This window comes from Lathyrus oleraceus, chromosome 5, assembly GCF_024323335.1.
Source record: "Lathyrus oleraceus cultivar Zhongwan6 chromosome 5, CAAS_Psat_ZW6_1.0, whole genome shotgun sequence".
NCBI lineage: Eukaryota > Viridiplantae > Streptophyta > Magnoliopsida > Fabales > Fabaceae > Lathyrus > Lathyrus oleraceus.
Genome location: NC_066583.1, coordinates 198,534,458 through 198,558,943, shown reverse-complemented (window position 1 = coordinate 198,558,943; position 24,486 = coordinate 198,534,458). Strand labels below are relative to the sequence as shown.

At 38.2% G+C, this 24,486-nt stretch overlaps 1 protein-coding gene across 1 annotated transcript; it reads left to right on the top strand.

The window, feature by feature from the left end:
- The first annotated feature begins 22,476 nt into the window (after positions 1 to 22,476).
- LOC127079679 (uncharacterized) lies at positions 22,477 to 23,022 on the top strand. Its single transcript, XM_051020063.1, has one exon. It carries the CDS (start codon positions 22,477 to 22,479, stop codon positions 23,020 to 23,022), a length of 546 nt encoding a protein of 181 aa, XP_050876020.1.
- Positions 23,023 to 24,486: the final 1,464 nt, after the last annotated feature.

The following is a 24,486-nucleotide window of genomic DNA, read 5'->3' as shown; positions in this document are numbered from 1 at the left end:
ACTACGCAATCTACCGGATGCTCGACCTTTGGAGACTTACTCGCCTGTAGTAGAAGGAGTAAACATGTTGCTTTGGGTTTTAGGGTTTGGGATGCTCGAGGGCAAAAAGGCAGTCCTTGACGAAGGAACCGCGCTACCTGCAGGGATATGAATACAAAACACAAAACATGTATCTCAAAGTAAAATGCCACCAAGGGGCTCAAACATTGCCTCCTATCGAGGTCTTCCAGCTAAGAAAGCGATAAAGTATGAGAAAGGGAAAAAATTACCACATGGATAAAGATCCGAAGCTATAGCAGTTAAAGGGGCAAGAAACCCTGAAATGTCTCTAGCTGGACCGTCAAAGGAAATCAGTCAACACGAATAATCAGAATAAAACTCCAGGGGGTATCCCACAAATAAAGTGGGAAACCACGCGAGTGTCTCTGCGAAAGCCATGTGAGCCCTCACAAAACTCGACAAAGGGTTAGAGCAGCAGGATGAAATCAAGAGAAAACAATGCCATGTAAACACAAGACAGGTTAGAATAAACAAAATAGGGTAACCCAGAGTTGCCCCTAAATCAAAATGTAACCACATGAATAATTCCATCAAAATTCACAAAAGGCTCACAAAAAGGGTATCAAATTCACCCATAATAACTCATACATTTAGAGCATTCAAATTAAAGGCATAAAGATGATGGATATAGGGCAAACCTGATTGGAGAGCTTGATTGAAATTGAGTTGCACCCGTGAGGTTTACAAGTTGAGTTCCCTTCAGGATTTGGAGGTTGCTCTGAACTCTGTTGGCTTTTCTCTCACTATCTTTTCCTCAGGGTTTTGCTTCTCTTCCTTCTTTCTCCAGTGAATCTCCCAGTGTAACCCCAAGTGTAACTCCAAGTGTAACTCCAAGTGTAACTCCAAGTGTGTTTTCCTCTACTGAAACTTCAGTATTTATAGACTGATTTTCGTGGGTAATGGGCTCAAATGAGGGAGACCCAAGTCCAAAATAAATTGTTATATTTTATTTATTTATTTTATTTATTTATTTATTTAATTAATTAATTAATTAATTAATTAAATTTTTTTTTTTTCAGGAAAAATGAAGGGTAAATTTTGGGGTATTACAGTCAGGCTGGACATCGTATCCATGAGTGTACCAGTAATGAGAAGAAGTGTTTCAAGTGTGGAAAAGGTGGTCATTTGGCTGCAGAGTGCCGGTCGAAGACTGTGACTTGTTTCAACTGTGGAGAGTTGGGTCATATTAGCCCCCAGTGTCCTAAGCCGAAGAAAGAGAACCAGTCGGGAGGCAAGGTCTTTGCTTTATCGGGTTCGGAGACTTCTGCAGATGATCGTTTGATCCGAGGTACGTGTTATATTAATGGCTTTCCTCTTGTAGCTATTATTGACACAGGTGCGACTCATTCCTTTATATCTTTGGATTGCGCTGTGAAACTTAAGTTAGAGATATCTGAGATGCATGGTAGTATGGTAATTGATACTCCTGCGAAGGGTTCGGTGACTACTACTTCAGTTTGTTTGAATTGTCCTTTGAGTATTTTTGATAGAGACTTTGGGATGGACCTAGTGTGTCTTCCACTAGTGCAGGTTGATGTTATCTTGGGTATGAACTAGTTGGTGTTTAACCGAGTCTATATCAATTGTTTTGATAAGACTGTGATTTTTCCTGAGATTGAGGAAGGAAAGAGTTTGTTTCTATCAGCGAGGCAGGTGAATGAGGCGGTAGCAGATGGGGCAGAGTTGTTTATGCTGTTAGCGACTTTGGAGGCTAAAGATAAACTGGCGATTTGTGATCTAGCCGTGGTGTGTGATTTTCCTGATGTGTTTCCTGAAGAAGTGAATGAATTACCGCCAGAACGTGAAGTTGAGTTCTCGATTGATTTGGTACCTGGTACTAGGCCGATATCGATGGCTCCGTACCGTATGTCTGCTGTTGAGTTAACTGAATTGAAGAGTCAGTTGGAAGATCTGTTGGATAAGAAATTTATTCGTCCGAGTGTGTCACCGTGGGGTGCACCAGTGTTATTGGTTAAGAAGAAAGAAGGTACTATGAGGTTGTGTGTGGACTACAGGCAACTGAATAAAGTGACGATCAAGAATCGGTATCCTTTGCCGAGAATTGATGATTTGATGGATCAGTTAGTTGGTGCGAGTGTGTTCAGCAAAATAGATTTGAGATCCGGGTATCATCAGATACGTGTGAAAACTGAGGATATTCAGAAGACTGCTTTCAGAACAAGGTATGGACATTATGAATATTCTGTAATGCCTTTTGGTGTGACTAATGCGCCTGGAGTATTTATGGAGTATATGAATAGGATTTTCCATCCGTATCTAGACCAGTTTGTTGTGGTGTTTATTGACGATATTTTGGTGTATTCGAAATCTGAAGAAGAGCATGCTGAGCATTTGAGAATGGTTTTAAGAGTTCTACGAGAAAAGAAGTTATTTGCTAAACTGTCTAAGTGTGAATTTTGGTTAGAAGAGGTTAGTTTTCTTGGTCATGTGATTTCAAGAGGTGGTGTTGCTGTTGATCCTTCTAAGATAGAAGCGGTATCTAAGTGGGAAGCTCCAAAGTCAGTTTCTGAGATAAGGAGTTTTCTTGGACTTGCAGGTTATTATAGGAAGTTCATCGAGGGATTTTCTAAGTTGGCATTACCGTTGACGATGTTGACCAGAAAGGGGAAAGCGTTTGTTTGGGACTCAAAGTGTGAAGAAGGTTTTCAAGAGTTAAAGAGAAGGTTAACTACTGCTCCTGTTCTGATATTACCGAGTCCGTCGGAACCATTTGAGGTTTACTGTGATGCTTCATTGTTGGGTTTGGGTGGTGTTTTGATGCAGAATAAGAAGGTTGTGGCTTATGCTTCGAGACAACTGAAGGTTCATGAGAGGAACTATCCGACACACGATTTAGAATTGGCAGCAGTGGTATTTGTTCTGAAGTTATGGAGGCATTACTTGTACGGGTCAAGATTTGAGGTTTTCAGTGACCATAAAAGTTTAAAGTATTTGTTTGATCAGAAAGAGCTGAATATGAGACAGAGGAGATGGTTAGAGTTTCTGAAGGATTATGACTTTGGTTTGAATTACCATCCGGGTAAAGCAAACGTAGTGGCTGATGCATTGAGTCGGAAATCGTTGCATATGTCTATGTTAATGGTTAAGGAATTGGATTTAATTGAGCAGTTCAGAGACTTGAGTTTGGTGTGTGAGAGTACTCACAATAGTGTTAAATTGGGAATGTTGAAGTTAACGAGTGGTATTCTGGATGAGATTAGAGAGGGTCAGAAATCCGATGTGCTTTTGGTTGATAAGTTGACTCTAGTGAATCAAGGTCAAGGTGGTGAATTCAGAGTTGATGAGAATGGTGTTTTGAAATTTGGTAATCGGGTGTGTATTCCGGATGTTACCGAACTTAAGAAGAGTATTCTTGAGGAAGGACATCGTAGTGGCCTGAGTATTCATCCTGGAGCTACGAAGATGTATCATGATTTGAAAAAGTTATTTTGGTGGCCGGGAATGAAAAGAGAAATTGCGAGTTTTGTTTATTCTTGTTTGACTTGTCAGAAGTCAAAGATTGAGCATCAGAAGCCGTCAGGGCTAATGCAACCGTTGGTTATTCCAGAGTGGAAGTGGGATAGTATCAGTATGGATTTTGTTTCTGGTTTACCGAGGACAATTAAGAATTTTGAAGCTATTTGGGTGATTGTTGACAGATTGACGAAATCGGCTCATTTCATTCCGATCAGAATGGATTATCCGTTAGAGAGATTATCCGAGTTGTATATTGAGAAGATTGTAAGTTTGCATGGTATTCCGTCGAGTATTGTTTCGGACAGAGATCCTAGATTTACATCGAAGTTCTGGGAAGGTTTGCAGAGGGCTTTGGGAACTAAGCTGAGATTGAGTTCTGCATATCATCCGCAGACTGATGGTCAGACTGAGAGGACGATTCAGTCACTAGAGGATCTTTTGAGGGCTTGTGTTTTGGAAAAGGGAGGTGCTTGGGATTGTTATTTACCTTTGATTGAGTTTACCTACAACAATAGTTTTCATTCGAGCATTGGTATGGCACCGTTTGAAGCTTTGTATGGTAGGAGATGTCGGACACCTTTATGTTGGTACGAGTCCGGTGAGAGTGCTGTGGTTGGACCGGAGATTGTTCAACAGACTACGGAAAAGATTAAGATGATTCAGGAGAAGATGAGAATTGCTCAGAGTCGTCAGAAGAGTTATCACGACAAGAGGAGGAAGTCACTTGAGTTTCAAGAGGGAGATCATGTGTTCCTTCGTGTTACTCCGATAACTGGGGTTGGTCGAGCTTTGAAGTCGAAAAAGTTGACACCTCGATTTATTGGTCCTTATCAGATTTTGGAGAGGATAGGGGAGGTAGCCTATCGTATCGCTTTACCGCCGTCACTTGCGAATTTACATGAAGTTTTTCATGTGTCTCAGTTGAGAAGGTACATTCATGATCCGTCGCATGTGGTCCAAGTAGATGATGTCCAGGTGAGAGATAACCTGACTGTTGAAACATCACCTATGAGGATTGAGGATCGAGAGTTGAAGCAGTTGCGGGGTAAAGAGATTGCTTTGGTAAAGGTAGCTTGGGGAGGACCAGCAGGTGGCAATGTGACTTGGGAACTTAAGAGTCAGATGAAGGAGTCTTATCCTGAGTTATTCGCTTGAGGTATGTTTTCGAGGACGAAAACTCTTTTAGTGGGGGAGAGTTGTAACACCCCGATAAAACAAGATAATTATTTAATTTAAGTTAATAATATATTTATTAATTTAATTAAATAATTGGAATTTTTATTATTGGATTATTATTTTATTGGAATAAAAGTTGGAATTTAGAAAAGGTCCCATTCAGTAAAAAGGTTTATTTTTCACGTAAAAAGGAAAAAGGGGCAGAAAAGTGGAAAAATGGCAAAAGAGAGCCAGAGAACAAGGGTTGAAGAGAGGAAGAGCTTGAAGCTGCAGGATTGCCGGATTAACTCAGGTAAGGGGGGTTTATCATCGTTTAATGGGTATTATGGGATAATATGTAATGGGTAGTGATAAACCATTGATTTACCTCTGAATTGAATGATGCATGATGAAATTGTGAACCTTTGGATGAACGAAATTGGGTTATAATTGAGAGGAATTCGTAGGAATTAGATGTAAAAATGTTAGAATTGGTGAAATTGACTAGGGTATGATTCGTGTTAGATGGTATGAACGATTACTGTGAAAAATTGGATTGTAGGAGGTTGGAAATTGGTAGATCTCGTAGCAGAGAAGACCATAGCAGATCTGGAAATCTGGTTTCTGGTCATACGCGTATGGCACTAGGCAATACGCGTATGAGATGGTCTGGTACGCGTATGGCACTAGGCAATACGCGTATGGATGGGGAAGATGATGTTTTGAACGTAGTTTGGTCTCTGTTGGTACGCGTATGGGGAAGTGATACGCGTAGCATACGCGTATGAGATGGTGTTACGCGTATGGGATTTGGTCAGGAGATGGGCCATACGCGTATGGGACTAGGCAATACGCGTATGGGCAGGATTGTGATTTTCCTGAGCTGTTGTTGTGCAGTTTTTAACTGTTCAGCTGAGTAACGTAATTCAGCTGATGTATGATATATTAGGGATCATTTCCCGTTGTTTTGAGTAGTATAGGTATTAGTAGAGTGTGCTAATACTGTGGTTGTTCTTGGGCATGATCTGATATGCTTATGTGATAAAATACTGATGATGTGTGATGGTATGCATGATCCTGTGAATGTATCAGTTATGTGTGCATTTGTGAATAGACTGTTTTATGGCTTAGAGTGTGAGCATATGTCTATTCTTGAATTGTGGTTGATGATTTAGCATTGCTAGGTGATTAGCATGCATATTGTGGCCTTTATGGTGGTAGCTAATTCCCATGGTGAGGAATTAGTGAGTTAGTCATTAAGGACTGTTGTTGATGTTTGCATGCTAGGTGAATTAGCGTGCATAGCATGGCCCTTGGGGTGGTAGCTAATTCCCATGGTGAGGAATTAGTGAGTGAGTCACTAGGTCTCAAATGAGTGGGACTAGTGGGCTTGGTAGCCGTGCCTGGATTTGGACGGTGAGGTGAACTATATGTTCAAAAATAGTCGGTACCGCATGCATGGAGTCTCATTGCATAATATGTGTATGGCGTATAATATGAATGGATGTATTCCAATATTATACGTGTGTTTGTGTTGATATTGAGTATGAGCATGAGTTGTATTTGTATTGAGTATGATATTTGAATTGATGTGCCGTTACCGAATGTGTGATGTGATTAGGGTGATTAATGTGTTAAATTACTTAACATGACATGATATTTTATAATGCTTATTATATCGATTGAGGAACTCACCCTTACAACTATTTTTCAGGTAACGAGCAGTGATTGAGTAGAAGCTAGTGCTTGGAGTCTAGTGTAGTCTCCTTAGTGGGTCATGCTCTGATAGATGTAACATCGGGACGGGATGTTTACCTTGTTGAATAATTTTACATGTAATGTGTTACATGTTTTGCATTGTTGTTAGACTTTATCCGCTGCGAATTATGCAAATGTTTTATTTTGATTAAATAAATGAGCATGACAGGATATTTTGGAAAACGGTGTGAAGTGATTGTGTGACACCCTTAATTGCATATTTACTCTGATTGATATATGTTATTTTAATTAAATAATTGGGGTATTTTAGAAGGGTGTTACAGTAGCCATCCCATCTGTTATTCTACCTTGCACTAGACGTACAGATATACGTGATGAGAGGAATTGGACCTACGATTTAGATGCTCCACCTGTTTTGGGTCCTCTTCCTCCTAACATTCCGGATGAGGCGGGACCAGACACTGATGATGAATATGATCGGAGAGAGAGATCTCCCGTACCACATGTGTCCCCCCATCATCCTTCACCACCATACACCGCACCATCTTCTTCTTCTGTAGGTACCACTCCTGGCTTCTATATTACAGAGGAGATGTGGCGTGACCACATGGCTAGAGAGCAAAGGCGAGACGACCTACTCTCTACCATCCAGCAACAAATGACGGACAATATGAACTTCATGCAAGAATTGCAGCGGAGGACAGACAGGTCCTATGACACTGTTCTACAGTCTCTGCAAGTGATCACAGACTCACAGGCCCGTCAACAACATTACCACCAGCAACACATGGCACTAATTGAAAACACTCAGGGTACCATTTTAGGTCACCTTCGAGACGTGAGGACCACTCAGGATGCCCTGCAGGCGAGGATGGATCAGAGAGACCGTCGTCGTACCCGATCCCGTCGTCCACCTCAGGATGGCGAGGGCACTAGTGGTCAGCAATAGGTTGCCAGGTAACTCTTCCTTATCTTATTTCGAAACATTGGGGACAATGTTCGATTTAAGTGTGGGAGGAGACTCTATCGTCTTTTCTTTATTGTTTTTCTCATTTTTTCTTTATCGTTTTTATTTGTTGTTTTTAGATTATTTAATTTCCCTTTTAGTTGTTTATTTTGTCTTTTTAGTATAATGCATGAGTCTGACGAGTCACGAAATATAGTAGATCCTTAGTACAATCCTACCTCCCCATACCTTTAGCCCCACCAAAATTTTTTTACAAAAAGAAAATAGTGTTATTTCGAAAGTTTTCAGGTTTTAAGGACATGTTTCGAGTAAGGATGCGGTGACTTGGGAGAACTTTGCGAAACATCAGTATCTGTTTTAGCACCATAAGCTTCGTAAATATAGGAATCATTCCCGAAACCCCATATACCATGGCCTTAATCATCATTTCCGTATAAGTCCTTAGTAGTTTATCTCAGCAGTCAGCTCCGGCGTACGCATCCTCTACGTAGGGGACCGATGCAAATAAGTGAATGATCCAGAAAAACAAAAAAATAAAAGAAAGCAAAAAGGCAACTCCGGTATAGGTGACCCTCACAAAGTCATTTAAACCAAAGAATTGTAAAAAAAATGCTACAAAAAAAGAAAAAGAAAAGCAGTACTCACTGCTAGTTGGTTCAAAGGCATCTGGCACTGAACTCGGTAGGACGGATTACGATCCGATCCCCCACAACTACAATTGGGTCCAATAAAAGGGTTTACACATATTTATATGCCAGAAACCCCAAGTTCTGATCATAATCACTAACAGGCTACTCTACTATGAAGCATGTACGGATAACGGGCTTAATGTGATTGCGCCTGAATGAAAAGGACACAAAAAGAGATGAAGAGGCAGGCCTAGGTATTGTGGGATGATATGGGTTGGTTAATATAGGAATGGAGTTTATGTTCGTATTTGCGGATTAGTGTCATCATGATACCCTTAGTTCACTCAGTTAGTACATATCACTGCATCCCGACTTGAACTTAGAATTTCTACCTGAAGCACTCGTTTACACAAATTTTCTTTTATGAGCTTTTCAATGTTTTGCTTGAGGACAAGCAAAGGTTTAAGTGTGGGAGAGTTTGATCACACAAAAATTTACGTATTTTCGACTCCGATTTCACATGCATTCTAGCTGTTTTATTATCATTTTGTTGTGTTATTACTGTGTTTTCCTTTGTTTTCAGGTTTTTACTTTAATCGGAGCCCCGATCGAGAAAAGGAGTGAAAAAGAGCTAAAAGCCCTAAAATCCAGCATTTTGTGCTTATGGCGTACCCCATCATATGAGTCTTTGCTTTGAGTCAAGCTTGGTGAACATGTATTTTATGGCTGCATGGTCAGTATAAACAATTGAAATTCTGGTATGCATATATCAGATGTCCTATGAGATGTCGAGATACTAATATCTGATTAATAACAAGACAACTTAAATATTGAGGAACATAAAATAACATAACACACAAAGTTGTTAACCCAGTTCGGTGTATGACAACACCTACATCTGGGGGCTACCAAGCCAGGGAGGAAATTCGCTAAATAGTATTAGTTTGTAGGCCTTCTGCAAACTATCTCCAATTTACAGTTGACACCCTAATCACTACCCATGCTTAACTTCTACCTAAGACTCTCCTAGGTGTGAGACCCTTCTATCCTCCCTATCAATCACAACAGTGATACTTAAACAATTTTAAGAAATTCAAAAGTCACACTTCACAGAAACACAATCACTTAATGCTTAAAAGCTTATGAGTGCTTGACAATGCTTACAACCAATCAACACAGTCCTACTCATATATCAAGAAGATATTTGAGAGGCTCACAAATAACACAAACACTCAAACCCTAATACGGTTAACTATCTTCTCTTCTCCGTATCCAATTAGGTTTTAAGGCATTCTATTTATAGCCACATAATGCACTGGATTTGGGCCTTGCATTCCACATGAACCAGCTGTACAACATTAGGCTATCAATCAAAAGTTTCCTAAGATGTCTTAACATTTAGGAAACAAAATCTGTTAAGCACAATTCGAATCTCTGATTCCTCAATCACGAACATCACAAGAGAATGCTTAATATTCCTAGAATATTCTGTAGACAGTTAACCCTACAAATGTTACCAAGGTAAAAACTGTTTCAGACAAGATGCCATAACCACATGTTAGGACATCTTTTTTAACATGTTGTAGCTAAGATAGTTTTACCAAAATTACTGCCAATCAAAACAGCAAGGAATTAACAATCTCCCCATTTGGAACATTTTGGCTAAAACAACCAAGTACACCTTGCACACTTGCACCACAGTATATGTTAACATCATAGGACTGAAACATCAACAGAACAAAATCAAACACACATATATATTACAGGGGTACTCGGGGAATCACATCAGTCAAAGTCAGTAGTCAGTACTCCCCCTGTTTCACATAATCAGGACTCCCCTTCAAGAGAACATCTGAAACACTATAAATTGTCCAAGTTCAGACAATAGAGGCTTATGCAGTAGAAGAACAATAAGCCTAAAAAATAAGAGAAACCAAGGTTCTCCCAAAAAAACTGCAGACATGATGTTAGAACATTTGGTCTGACAACAAGACTAGCACCAATAGTAGCAGCAACATCCACTAAAGCACAAAACGAGCATGACAATCGATTTCACATGCATTCTAGCTGTTTTATTATCATTTTGTTGTGTTATTACTGTGTTTTCCTTTGTTTTCAGGTTTTTACTTTAATCGGAGCCCCGATCAAGAAAAGGAGTGAAAAAGAGCTAAAAACCCTAAAATCCAGCATTTTGTGCTTATGGCCTACCCCATGGCGGGCGCCACAGACCCAACCATGACGTGTCCAAATCCAACTTCCTCAACTCCTACGTTTCCCCACTACATCCACTAAGGCGCCCCACTTTGTGCTTGTGGCGGACGCCACAAGAAGGAAACGGTTTCCTCTATTTTCAAGTTGAAGGGCATCCAAGTCAATTCCACCTTTTTTATTTGCTTATAAATAGAAACGCGAATTCAGTTTTACAATCATCCAAACTTAGAGCAGAGGCAAACTCAGAAGCAACTTTGTTTCACTTAGGCATATATTCAGTATTTTATAATGGTAATCGCTTCGCTTTGGAGTGTTACCACAATTGTGTCATCAAGTCTGTGATAGAGTCTGTAATCGAGTTTGGAGCACTTTGGAAGGAAGTTAATCCTGCCGCCATTTTCTTTTCCGTATTGCAATTTATTCAGCCCTCCGATTGGAGCAGGTTTTTATTACTCGCCTTTACTTTATTTATTTCCCGCACTCGCTTTACTTTATTTATTTCCCGCACTCGCTTTACTTTATTTATTTCCCGCACTCGCTTTTACTTTATTTATTTCCCGCACTTGCTTTACTTTATTTATTTCCCGCACTTGCTTTACTTTTATTTATTTCCTCGCACTCGCTTTACTTTTATTTATTTCCCGCACTCGCTTTAAATTATTTACTTTCCGCACTCGCACTACTTTTATTTATTTTAATGCACTTTTACTTTACCATGTCTAGCTAAATTTATAAGGCTAGAATGTAAGGATCGTAATTAAACCAGTAATCCGTACAATTGTTCGTAGAAACACTTAAAGGGCTATTTTAACTTTCAACTTAAGTTTTCCCTCACTTCAATTCCGTTGGGTAAGATCGAAAGCCGTCCAACGTCTTTATAAACTTAATTGTTTTTAACTATTTCAAAAACAGCGAAAGCGCTTTGTTTAGTTCATTAGGAGTTTTTAACATCAAGAAGAAAAGAGATTTTAAAACTATTTTCGGACGCGTTCATAAGTTTAGAGTCTGGTTCGTGAGAACCTCTTTTGGTTAAGAAATCCAGGTTATAATACTTTTAAACTTAGTCAAGATACTATATTTCTTAAAAATAGGTTTACTACTCTAACGCAATGCGCGCCTTATAAGTGACAATAAGAGGGTTTGATTAGGGAGTACAACTCGGTTCTGAATACGGGAAAGCGACAGTTCCTGTTAAATTAGTTCTTTTCAAAGTAGGAAACACTGCCCATAAGTAGCTCTACTAGCAAGTACTTGGATTATCAATTAATTACGTGAATTACATTCGACCCTGTCTTTATTAATTATAATCTATTTAAATACTTTCCTTTTCATTACACACTACGAAAAACACCTATTTTGACTGCCTTTGATAAACACCATAACAACAGATAACGATAGCTTGACACTTGGTCTCTGTGGATTCGACAATCTTTTATATTACTCTGACGTGTTCGTATACTTGCGAACACCGCATCAAGTTTTCCAACGCATCAGTCAGCTGTTGCATACTCTCCTCCTTCATCTTCTTTCTCTATATCATCATCATCTCCACCAGTATAATCTTCATCACATGTTGCTTCATTAGCATCACCACCCTGTACATTTTCCTTTTTCTCCTCTTCCATCATTGCCTTCATCAATGTCTCCAGTTTAATATTTGTAGCAGTGTTAGATCTGATGGAGTCCTCCAGCTCTTTGCATGTTTCCTTCAACTGAGAAATGGCATTTTTCTTGGAGGTGGAAGGGCCAGGTGCTTGAGAGGATGTCATAATAATGTATGGGACATGAGTTCCTATAAAGAGTTTGTAGTGGAGTGATAAAGGAGATTCCCTTTTCTTCACACTGTCCATGGGCAGCAAAATACCAGGGTGTTGATTTAGGATGATTCCACATATGAGGGATGGAAAGCAAATGGAAATTTTTACAGCAGTAGAAAAGGCTTATTTCAACACTTGTTCAAAGATGTATTTTCCAAAGTCAAACACTCTTTTCGTACCAATGACATAAATGAATTTTCCCAGACCAGTAGAGATTGTTGAGGTATGATTAACGGGCACCCAATTGGCTGTACCAATCCTATGAAGGATGGCATATTTTACACTTAGCTTACCAACATACAACTTTCCTTTGTTTGGCCAATGTCTAACCTGTTTGGCCGTGATCTCTTTGCACACCTGATCATCAGTGACTTCCAGCTCAGCATGAGGTTCATCTGGTCTTCCTAGGAATTTGTTGATCACAACTGGGGAGAATGTTACAACATTTCCTCTCACATATACTTTATCATAGCCAACACTCTTCTAATCATCACATCCATCAAAGATAGTCACCACAAACTCCTTTACTATGTTTTCATAACACGGTCCAAAGTGTGTGACAGTCTTCATTAGCCCAATAACTTCTATCAGTTCCATGACCTTATTACACTTAAGGGAATCCTTCCCTAATTCCCCTTCTAGAGCTACCCTTCTCTGAATGACATAGTTCCACCTTTCTACATTCTTCACATAATGTAAAGAAGCATTGTCCAGTGGAGCTTTGGACCTAGCATCATGAGGTTTCTTGTTATCAGATCTTGTTATAGGGGTGATGTCCTGGACATCCTGTGCAACATCAAACTCGTATTCACTAGAGGAGACAACTTTCCTATTTCTAGGAGGGGTAACAACTTTACTCCAAGACCTAGTGGGTCCAACATGAGATTTTCTGTGGAGCTTCTAAAAGGAGCTACTTTTAACCCATCAACTTTTCTCTTCACTTCCTTGGAGGGAGAATCTTCAAAAGTAATAGTCTTTCCTTTACGTCTATGTAATCTCTTGGCAATACTGGGAGTAACAATATTTGTAAGGGGTTCTTCATTAGAGGTAAGTTATTCAACATTAACAACAAGCTCAACTTTCTTCTTACTTCTTCTCTCACGAGCAGCATGATCAGGAACATTTTCCTCAGCTTTTTCCCTTGAGTCATTGTCAAGGCTTGTATCTTTTGCCAAAGATGTTTGAACATATGGCAAAACATCAGAGTTTACTTCCTTCAAAACAGATGCAATAAACTTCCTAAGTTCCTTATCAGTTGCACTTCTTTCTGCTGCCGTGGGATTTACAGAGTCGTCAGCATACATGCTAGGCTTTCTAAGTTCAAACCCTTTAAGCCTAGATTCTTCTTCAACAATATTCTTATCTTTACTGGGGATTATGGGTTCAGAAGACTTACCAGAAGTCTTGACAAATTTTGACATAGACGGTGTATTTTTCTTTTGAGGAAGGGGATGAACCGTGGACAGAGGGGCAAAGTCCAGAATCAGATTTTCCAGGTTGATCATTTGAAAAGGTGCATTTGCCCTAGACGATGGTGAGGAGGATCCACTGGTTTTAGCTGGGACATGCATGTGAGTGGGTGAAGAATGTTGAGACATGTTGGTAGACGCTTGAGGCAGATGGAATATGGAAAGGTTTTTGTGAGAGACAGAGCCCAAATGATTGAAGGCGAGTGAGGTGTTTGAGTGGAAAAGGTAGTGAGGTTTTGTCCAAACGGGTACACAATGAGGTATGAGATTTAGGTAAGTGTGTCTAGTGTAATGATGAGAGATATGCTCTTGTTTGACACATTTAATTAGTTGTAATTTCTATAAATGCTCATTAACACAAATCCCAAGTTTTCCTCTTAATTTTTCAAATTGGCTTGCATCCAAGGCTTTGGTAAAAATATCTGCAAGCTGATTCTGCGTGCTGACATGCTCAAGTGTTATGACTTTGCCTTCAATAAGTTCTCTGATAAAATGATGCTTGATGTCAATGTGTTTAGTTCTACTATGTTGAATAGGATTTTTAGAGATATTAATAGCACTTAAGTTGTCACAGAATAATGTCATGACATCTTGTGTGACATTGTATTCTGTCAACATTTGTTTCATCCACATTAGTTGAGAGCAGCTGTTGCCTGCTGCTATGTACTCAACTTCAGCAGTGAATAGGGATACACAATTTTGTTTCTTGCTGAACCATGAAATCAAATTGTTTCCCAAGAAGAAACATCCCCCAGAGGTAATTTTCCTATCATCAGCACTACCACCCCAATCAACCAACTAACATAGAGTTTGAATCATGGGAGTACAACATTCCAGACTCACTTGTGCCATTCACATGCTTTAGAATCCTCTTTACTTGATTAATGTGACTTACTTTGGGTTCAGCTTGATATCTAGCACACACACCAACGACAAAAGTTATATCTAGTATGCTTGCTGTCAGGTATAGAAGGTTGCCAATCATACTTCTATATAAGCTTTGGTCAACACTTAAGCCTTTTTCATCTTTAGATAACTTCAAGTGAGTAGGTGTAGGAGTTATTTTGTGACTAGCATTCTCTAATCTAAATTTATTCACAATACTCCTAGCATATTTTCTTTGACACAGAAAGATGGAGTCTTCCATCTGTTTGACTTGGAGCCCAAGGAAGTATGTCAGTTCTCCTACCAAACTCATTTCAAACTCATATTGCATTTGTTTGACAAAATGTTGGACCATCTCATCTGACATCCCTCCAAACACAATGTCATCCACATAGATCTGAGCTATCATAATTTTTCCATCCTTTTCTTTGACAAAGAGGGTTTTATCAATTCCACCATTTCTATATCCATGATTGATGAGGAACTCAGTCAGCCTTTCATACCAAGATCTTGGGGCTTGTTTTAAACCATACAGTGCCTTCTTTAATTTGTACACATGATTTGGTAATGTAGGATCAGTAAATCCTTTTGGTTGTTCAACATACACATCTTCATTTAAATAGCCATTTAGGAAGGCACTTTTAGCATCCATTTGGAACAATTTGAACTTTAGAAGATATGCCATTCCAAGTAACAATCTAATAGACTCTAAGCAAGCAACTGGAGCAAAGGTTTCATCAAAGTCTACTCCTTCCATTTGGGTGTATCCTTGAGCAACAAGTCTGGCTTTATTTCTGGTGATAACCCCTTGTTCATTAGACTTGTTCTTGTATAGCCATCTAGTGCCAATAATAGTTGTTCCTACAGGTCTTGGAACCAAATCCCACACTTGATTTCTTTTGAATTTACCAAGTTCATCTTGCATAGCATTAATCCAGAACTCATCAGTCAAAGCTTCCTTAATATTCTTGGGTTCAAATTTAGAGACAAAACAGGCGTTTGACATAACTTCCCTTGATATGGTGATAATTCCTTCATTTGGATTTCCTATAATAAGCTCCTTAGTGTGATCTTTCTGAATTCCGATGGAGGGCCTTTTGTTAGTTAAATCATTCTTTGTAGGTTCAGTATTAGTATTTATGTCTGAAACATCTTCTGGGACATCATTCGTTGAAGTTTCAACATCATCTGTGACATCTGCTTCGTTAATTGAGTCATCCACTATAATGTTTATGGATTCCATCATTACCTTGGTTCTGGAGTTGAAGACTCCGTAAGCTCTGCTGTTTGTAGAGTACCCTAGAAAGATTCCCTAATCACTTTTAGGGTCCATATCTCTCCTCTGCTCATGATTTTCCAGAATGTAACATTTACTTCCAAAGACATGGAAGTATTTCGCAGTTGGCTTTCTTCCTTTCCATAGTTCATACACTGTGGCAGAAGTCCCAGATCTGATAGTTACTCTATTAAGGATATAGCAGGAAATGTTCATGGCTTTAACTCAAAAATGATATGGGATTTTCTTAGCATGAAGCATGACTCTGACACATTCTTGAATGGTTCTATTTTTACGCTCAACCACACCATTCTATTGTGGGGTGATGGGTGAAGAGAACTCATGACTAATTCCTTCAGAGGTGCATAATTCCTCAAACTTGTTGTTCTCAAATTCCTTCCCATGGTCACTTCTAATCCTGATAATGCCACAATTCTTCTCTCTTTGAATCTTTTGATAGAGTTATTTAAAAACTTCAAACACTTCTAACTTTTCTTTAATGAAGTTCACCCATGTGAACCTAGAGAAGTCATCAACAATAACATAAGCATACCTCTTTCCTCCTAGGCTTTCAACTTGCATGGGTCCCATCAAGTCCATATGAAGTAGCTCAAGAATTTTTGAGGTGGTCAGATGTTGAAGCTTCTTGTGGGACTTCTTTGTTTGTTTCTCAATTTGATATTCACCATAAATTCTTCCTTAATCAATTTTTTAGTTCGGGAATTCCTCTGACTGCTTCCTTTGACATCACCTTCTTCATACCTTTCAGATGTAAGTGACCAAGCTTTTGATGCCATAACTTAGTCTCTTCTTCTTTTAACATTAGGCAAGAGGAGATACAATCAGTTTCTTGAAGAGTCCACAAATAACAGTTATCTTTTTATTTGGCTCCCTTCATGATAGCTTCATCCTTCTCATTTGTTACTATACATTCAGATTTATTAAAGTTTACCTTGAGACCTTGGTCACAGAGTTGGCTAATACTTATAAGATTAGCAGTCAATCCTTTAACAAATAGGATATCATCTAGACTAGGCAATCCTGGATAGTCCAACTTACCAATCCCCTTTATTTCTCCTTTTTGATCCATCTCCAAAGGTGACATAGCTAGTGGAATAAGACTTAATATTCACCAAAAGTTTCTTGACACCAATCATGTGTCTAGAGCAGTCACTATCAAAGTACCAGTCCTCTCTAGTTGATGCTCTGAGGGAGGTGTGAGCTATGAGACCTGACATACCATTTTTGGGAATCCATCTTTTCTTTGGCTTCACTATGGTTTGCTTTCTTCTGAGTTGTGAAGCAGGTTTAGGGTAGCCATACAATTTGTAGCAGTAAGGTTTTAGATGGCCAAACTTCCCACAATGATGACACTTCCATCTTTGGGTCTTGTTTCCTGAGTAAACCTCTTGACACCCTACTGATGTTGGGACATTTGATTTGACATGTTTCATTCTAGTTGTCTTTTGGGTGGAACAAAGTTCATTATATGACAATTTCCTTTGTTCATTCCTCTTTGATAATCATAGCTTAAACCTTGAACATTTCCAGCATTCTTACCAGTTTGAAGAATTTCATCCAGTACATCTGAACTGCTGTTAAGCATTCTTACAAACTTAGTCATATTGTCAATTATTAAATTGAGTAGTACAACTTCCTCCTTCAGATTAGAGATGGTAGAGCGATGCTCCACTTTCTCAGCTTGTAGTTGAGTAATAGTTTTCTTTTGATCTTCTCCCAGTTTACAGACTTCTTCACTTATGAGGCACAATTCTTTGTAGGATTTAACAAGTTCTTCAAAGGTTAGTTCTTCATAGTTAGAGTCTTAATTTGAGTCATAAATTCCATCCAGGGCAGTAACCTGTTTGGTAGGTTCCACTTCAGGATCACTTTCATAATCATCTTCTGACCAAGAGACACACAAACCCTTCTTCTACTTTTTGAGAAATCTGGGGCATTCAGCCCTTATGTGACCAAACCCTTCATATCCATGGCACTGTATTCCTTTCCTTGGTTATTTTTTTCTTGAGTTTTGGGCCTTCTGCCAAAATCCTGATTATTGGAGATGTCGAATGACTTGTTCTTGACATTAGCTTTTGTCTTCCAGTCCATCTTCTTCATCACTTTGTTGAATTGTCTCCCAAGTAAGACAATAACATTAGATATCCCTTCATCTTTATATAGGTCACATTCATCTTCGAGGTTTTCAATATTAGAAACAAATGCTATGCTTTTCTTCTTTTCTGACTTTTCACTAATTCCTATCTCAAAAGTTTGAAGGGATCCCATCAGTTCATCAACTTTCATGTTGTTGATATCTCGAGCTTCTTCAATGACCGTAACCTTCATGTCAAATTTCTATGTAAGAGACTTGAGGATTTTTCTGACCAGCTTGGCTTCTGACATCTTCTCCCCTAGAGCACTTGAGGCATTGGCTATCTCAATGATATTCATGTGAAATTCATGAATGCTCTCATCCTCCTTCATTATTAAGTTCTTAAACTTGGTGGTCAGAATTTGAAGTCTTGACATCTTAACCTTGGAGGTTCCTTCATGAGCAGTCTTCAAGATCTCCTAAGCTTCTTTAGCAATAATGCAATTGTTTATTGGTCTGAAGATGTTCTTGTCCACTCCATTGAATAGATCATTCAAAGCTTTGAAGTTTCCCTGAGCTAATTTGTCATCTTCATCATCCCAGTCTTCCTCTGGTTTCAACTCTTCAGTGATCTTGCCATCTTTGTCTCTAATCATTGGTTGATCCCATCCTTTGACCACAAATTTCCAAGCCTTGATGTCAATGGATTTGATAAAAGCCATCATACATGCTTTCCAGTAGTCATAGTTAGTTCTATAAAGAATGGGTGGTCTGTTCATAAAGCCTCATTCCTTGTCCATTGCACCATAAAGTATTTTCCCTGAATCTCACCCAGAAATAGAGCAGGATGCGTGCTTCGATACCAATTGAAATTCTGGTATGTAGATATCAGATGTCCTATGAGATGTCGAGACACTTGTATCTGATTAATAACAGGACAACTTAAATATTAAGGAATATAAAATAACAAAACACATAAAGTTGTTAACCCAGTTCAGTGTACAACAACACCTACATTTGGGGGATACCAAGCCAAGGAGGAAATTCACTAAATAGTATTAGTTTGTAGGCCTTCTGCAAACTATCTCCAATTTACAGTTGACACCCTAATAATTACATGTGCTTAACTTCTACCTAATACTCTCCTAGGTGTGAGACCCTTCTCACCTCCCTATCAATCACAACAGTGATACTTAAATAATTTTAGGAAATTCAAAAGTCACACTTCACAGACACACAACCACTCAATGTTTAAAAACTTATGAGTACTTGACAATGCTTACAACCAATCAACATAGTCCTACTCATATATCAAGAAGATATTTGATAGGCTCACAAATAAGACAAACACTTAAACCCTAATACAGTCAACTATCTTCTCTTCTTTGTATCTAATTAGGTTTTGAGGCATTCTATTTATAGCCACAAAATACACTGTATCTAGACCTTGTATTCCACGTGAACCAACTTCACAACATTAGACTATCAATCAAAAGTTTCCTAAAATGTCTTAACATTTATGAAACAGAATCGGTTAAGCACAATTCGAATCTTTGATTCCTCAATCACGAATGTCACAAGGGAATGCTTAATATTCCTAGAATATTCTGTAGACAGTTAACCCTACAAACGTTTCTAAGGTAAAAATTGTTTCAGACAAGATGTCATAACCACATGTTAGGACATCTTGTTCAACATGTTTCAGCTAAGATAGTTTTACCAAAATTACTATCAATCAAAACAGCAAGGAATTAACAACAATAACTTTTGAACCAATGGGATAAAATCTAAATTTTTCCAATGCATACACTATAGCAAGCAATTATTTTTCTATGGTAGCATAATTAATTTGAGCCTCATTCAAAACCTTGCTCGCATAATGTATAGCATGATTTTTTTTTGTCTTTCTCTGGCCAAGAACTACACCTACCGGAAAATCACTTGCATCACACGTTAGTTCAAAATCAAGTTTCCAATCAGGAGCAATGATTATGGGTGCAGTTATCAACTTTTCTTTTAAGTCCTCAAAAGCAATTAAACAAGCATTATTGAAATAAAAAGACTTATCTTTTTTAAGCAGAATGCTCAACAGTTTGGTAATTTTTGAGAAGTCTTAGATGAATTTCCGATAGAACCCTACATGTCCTAAAAAGCTTATGATTCCTTTGACATTCAACGGTGGTGGAAGCTTTTCAATCACTTCAACCTTTGCTTTATCAACTTCAATGCCTTTGGAAGATATTTTGTGGCCAAGTACTATGCCTTCAGTGACCATAAAATTGCATTTCTCCCAATTTAGAACCAGATTAGTTTCTACAGACCGTTTTAGAACGGTGTCCAAATTTTTTAAACATAAATCAAAAGAAGGACCAAATAAAGAGAAGTCATCCATGAAAACTTCAACGCATTTCTCAATTAGATCAGAAAATATTGCTAGCATGCATTGTTGAAAAGTTGTCAGTGCATTACACAGCCTAAAAGGCATCCCTCTATAAGAAAAAACACCAAACAGACATGTAATAACTATTTTCTCATATTCTTCCGGGTTAACGGTAATTTGATTGTATCATGAATAATCATCACAAAAACAATAAAACTCTTGACCTGTCAATCTTTCAATCATTTTATCCATAAATGGTAAAGGAAAATGATATTTTCTAGTGGCTTGACTAAGCCTCTAGTAATCTATTCACATTCCCCATCTCGTCATTGTTCTTTCCAGAATCAACTCATTCTTTTCATTAGTAATCACCGTCATTCCTCCTTTCTTGGGTACTGATAACACTAAAATACATAGTCATTTTGAATCGATTTGCATGCATTTTAGTGTCATTGTACCATATTTTGTAGTTTTATGCTGGTAATTTATGTGTGTTTAAGGTACTTAACAGTTGGAAGTTTATGCACGAAGAAACCTGACAAAAATGACGCAAAACAGAGAAAATATGGAAAAAAAATACACTGGTGGCAACCTCCATGGTGTCTGCCATGGTACTAGCAATGACTAGGCAGTCATGGGGTCCACCAAAGAGAGAAAAGGAGCAAAGAGACTGAGTCAAGGACCCATGGCGCCCGCCATAGGGGCCATGGCATCTGCAATGCAGTGACAGCCAACCGCAATCTTGAAATTACACTTGTGGCAACCACCACAGTGCACGTTGCCTTTCATGCATTTCGTTTCCTGAAAACAAGCATAAAAAAATGACCCATTCTTCCCCCATTCCACAATATTTTTCTCCCACGACTTCCATACATTTTGACCTCACGGTCTGCACTTGTAACATTATAAATAGGTAGTTTTATTAGATTTTGAGCATCAAAATCTTGTGGAAGTTCAGAGTTTTAGTTTTAAGCAGAAATTCACCATTCTAAAGTAGTAGTCTCTCATATCGAGGAACTACTACATCTTAGTGTTTTTAGGCTTTTGTTGTGTGCTTGGATCAAACAATCTTGTCGTCATTTGAAGTTTAACTCAATTTATTTCCAACTTTATGTTTCAGGTTCCTTTAATTTACAATTGCTTTACTTTTCAGCTTTTACTTTAAGTCTTTTAAAATCCATGCCTTATCATTTTATTTCCATTGTTGTTGCTATGAATTCTTGTTTTACTCCTTTAATTCATCAGCAACCCTTTCTATTATTTGTTTTAAAGTATTTATTATGTCTCTGTTTGAGTTGAACATTTACAATTGCATGTTTATTTTCATAACAATGTTCGGCTAAATTTATAGACTCTGGATATGAGGATCGTTGTTTCGACTGCACTAGGTAAATTAGTTTGACGTATAATTTTAATATTAATTTGTTTTTTTGGTTCCAGTTTTTAGTTTTAAAATAAAAAAGATTTTGCGCGAAAGCGAAAACACTTAGGTATTGGTCAACAGCGCGACAATGTGAGATGCATTCCCAAACGTAAGAATTGGATTTAATTTCTAAAAATAGCGACAACGCTTTAGTGATTAATTAGGATTTATTGGTTTTCAAAAATTGTTTTGAAATTGTAATATGTGAAGCGACAACATGACTTTTACGGTTTTGAAACATAACACGGGCTGCGCGAAAGTGAGCAGTGTTTTTAAGTTGACATTTTCTTCCGAAAAATATTTTAAGAATCAAAACGAATGCCAATAATTTAGTTATTCGTAGAGGTGCGACTGAAATTACATTGCGGTCTCGCTTTTATTAATATTTTCGTAAACAAGCTTCATTTTTTGTTTTAATTCCCCTTCTCATCCAAAATCCGATTAGCCTTAAATTTACACATCAACAATAGATATCGATAAGAGTGACTATAGTTCTCTATGGGTTCAAAAACCTTTTATACTACCCCGACACATTTCTTGCACTTGCGGAAAGCATCGAAGAGAAGGAAAACTTTGCATCAAGTTTTTGGCGCCGTTGTCGGGGAGCTTTTTAGTCACTATCATAATTTTGTGGTAGCACCGTATAGACTAAGGCATTCTTGTTTAAATTAGTATAATCCTAAGTAGATGTATCACCCAATTTTATCTACAATTACCATTCTCAATATTATTAGGAACCATAAGATTCCCATAAATCCAACCTCGAAATATTAATGGAGGACTTCATTATGACACAAACTATCTCTAGGCTAGAATCTATGATGGAGCATTTTATGGCGACACAAACTCTCTAGAATGAAGAGTTTATAAAAAAAGTCCCCATACTAATGAAACCCTTAGGCAGTTGAATAATATGGCAGAGTCCCTAGCTACACACAACGAGGCATTGGAGACTCAAATCTCCCTACTTGCACAAACACATCTAGGAACCTCCCTTGAGAAATATGTAAATATTGTAATAACCAGTACTAAAAAACAAATCGAAAATCCTAAGGAGAGTGATAATGAGGTTGAGAAGAGTTATGGTAAGAAAGGAGTAGTGATTAAGAAAAATCCACTGACACCAACCAAATGGGAGGTTGTCAAAGAGGTAGAGAAGGAAGCACCTTATGTTGTTCCTCATCCCTATAACCCACCTATTCCTTTCCCACATAGGTTTATGGAAGCTAAGGTAGACTCCCAATCCAAAAGGTATGTTGAGGTATTGGAAGATATCCATACAAATACATCTTTGTCTAAGGGCCTGCACGAAAAGAGAAAATTAGAGGACCATGAAACTAGGGAACTCATTAGTGTTAAAAGGGGAAGGTTAAACTTTGACGTGGTGGATGAAAGAATTGAAGCCAAACCTGAAAAGTTGATACTCAAGATAGAGCAAGAACCACCCCCCACAAATTAAGAAGAATGAACCACCTCACAGAAGGAAGAAAATAAAAAGTGAGGGATATGAGAGATGACTTGATAAGTGGCCATGAAAATCTAAGATTATTAAAAGATTGACCGAGGAATCATTCTAGAAAGAACCACCATGAGTGCTTACACTCTTGAGTCGTCGAGCTATCGACGTTAAACCAAGCGATGTGTGGGAGGCAACCCATGGGTTTTTATTTTATTTTGCTCTGTTTGTTTGTTTGGATTTGCATAAAATAAGGAGATGGATCGCTTGACTTGATCTTCTCACCCAGGTTCTTTCTTCCTTTTCCCACTTTTATCAAAACATTGAGGATAATGTTTGATTTAAGTGTGGGGGAGGAACTTTACTACTTTCATTTTATCGCTTTCTAGTTAGATTTACCGCTTCTTTTTAGTTTATTCCACGTTGTTAGGATTTTATATGTTTCCAGTTTAATTGTTATTTGTTGAGTCATTGCATGTGTCGTCGAGTCTTTATGCCTGGCTTTTATGTATTCTCCCATTTTCCTGAGCCATACCCAATTTTTTTTGAAAATTTTGACTTAGAAACACAGTGCATCTTTTGAAAGTTTTAGGCTACATATGAAATTAAGGTTAGATTGTGGAGACTTGGGAAAACTCCACAAGATCAGTATCGTTCCAACACCTTAAGTCTCCTAATTATGGAGACCGATTTGAGTACTTATTATGCCGTAGCCTTGAATTTTCACGCCTTAGTAGTCCTTAACTAGTTTATTTAGCAGTCGACATCATCCTAAGCACATTCTATGTAGGAAAATGATGCAAATACGTGAATGATCTCATGCTTAAATATAAGGAAAAAGAAGAAAAATGAATAAAAATGAATGAAAATGAGTGTTCCTTCTAAGTTAGTTGATCCTCACCCGGTCACTTAGCCCAACGGTGCAAATTATTTTGTTTGATGACACTTAAGCCAATGTGCAAGAAAAAGAAAAAAATATATAATGATGATGAGATCATAGTCATTAATAGGCTATTCACTATGAGTGTGTATGGATAACTGGCTTAATGTGATTGTGTTAGAATGAAAGAGGATGAAAAAAGGATGAATGGGTTAGGTTTATGCATGATGACATGATTCAGATTGACTCGATTTGCATACGTTTTAGTGTCATTGTACCATATTTTGTAGTGTTATGCTGGTAGCTTGTGTATGTTTCAGGTACTTTACAGGTGGAAGTCGATGCATGAAGAAACCAGACAAAAATGACACAAAAATAGAGAAAATATGGCAAAAATACACGGGTGAAAACTTACATGGCGCCTCCCATGGTACTAGCCATGACTAGGCAGTCATGGGGTCCACCAGAGAGAGAAAATGAGCAAAGAGGCGGAGTCAAGGACCCATGCCTCCCACCACAGGGGCTACGGCATCCGCCATGCAGTGCCAACCAGCCACGATCTTGAAATTACACTTGTGGCGACCTCC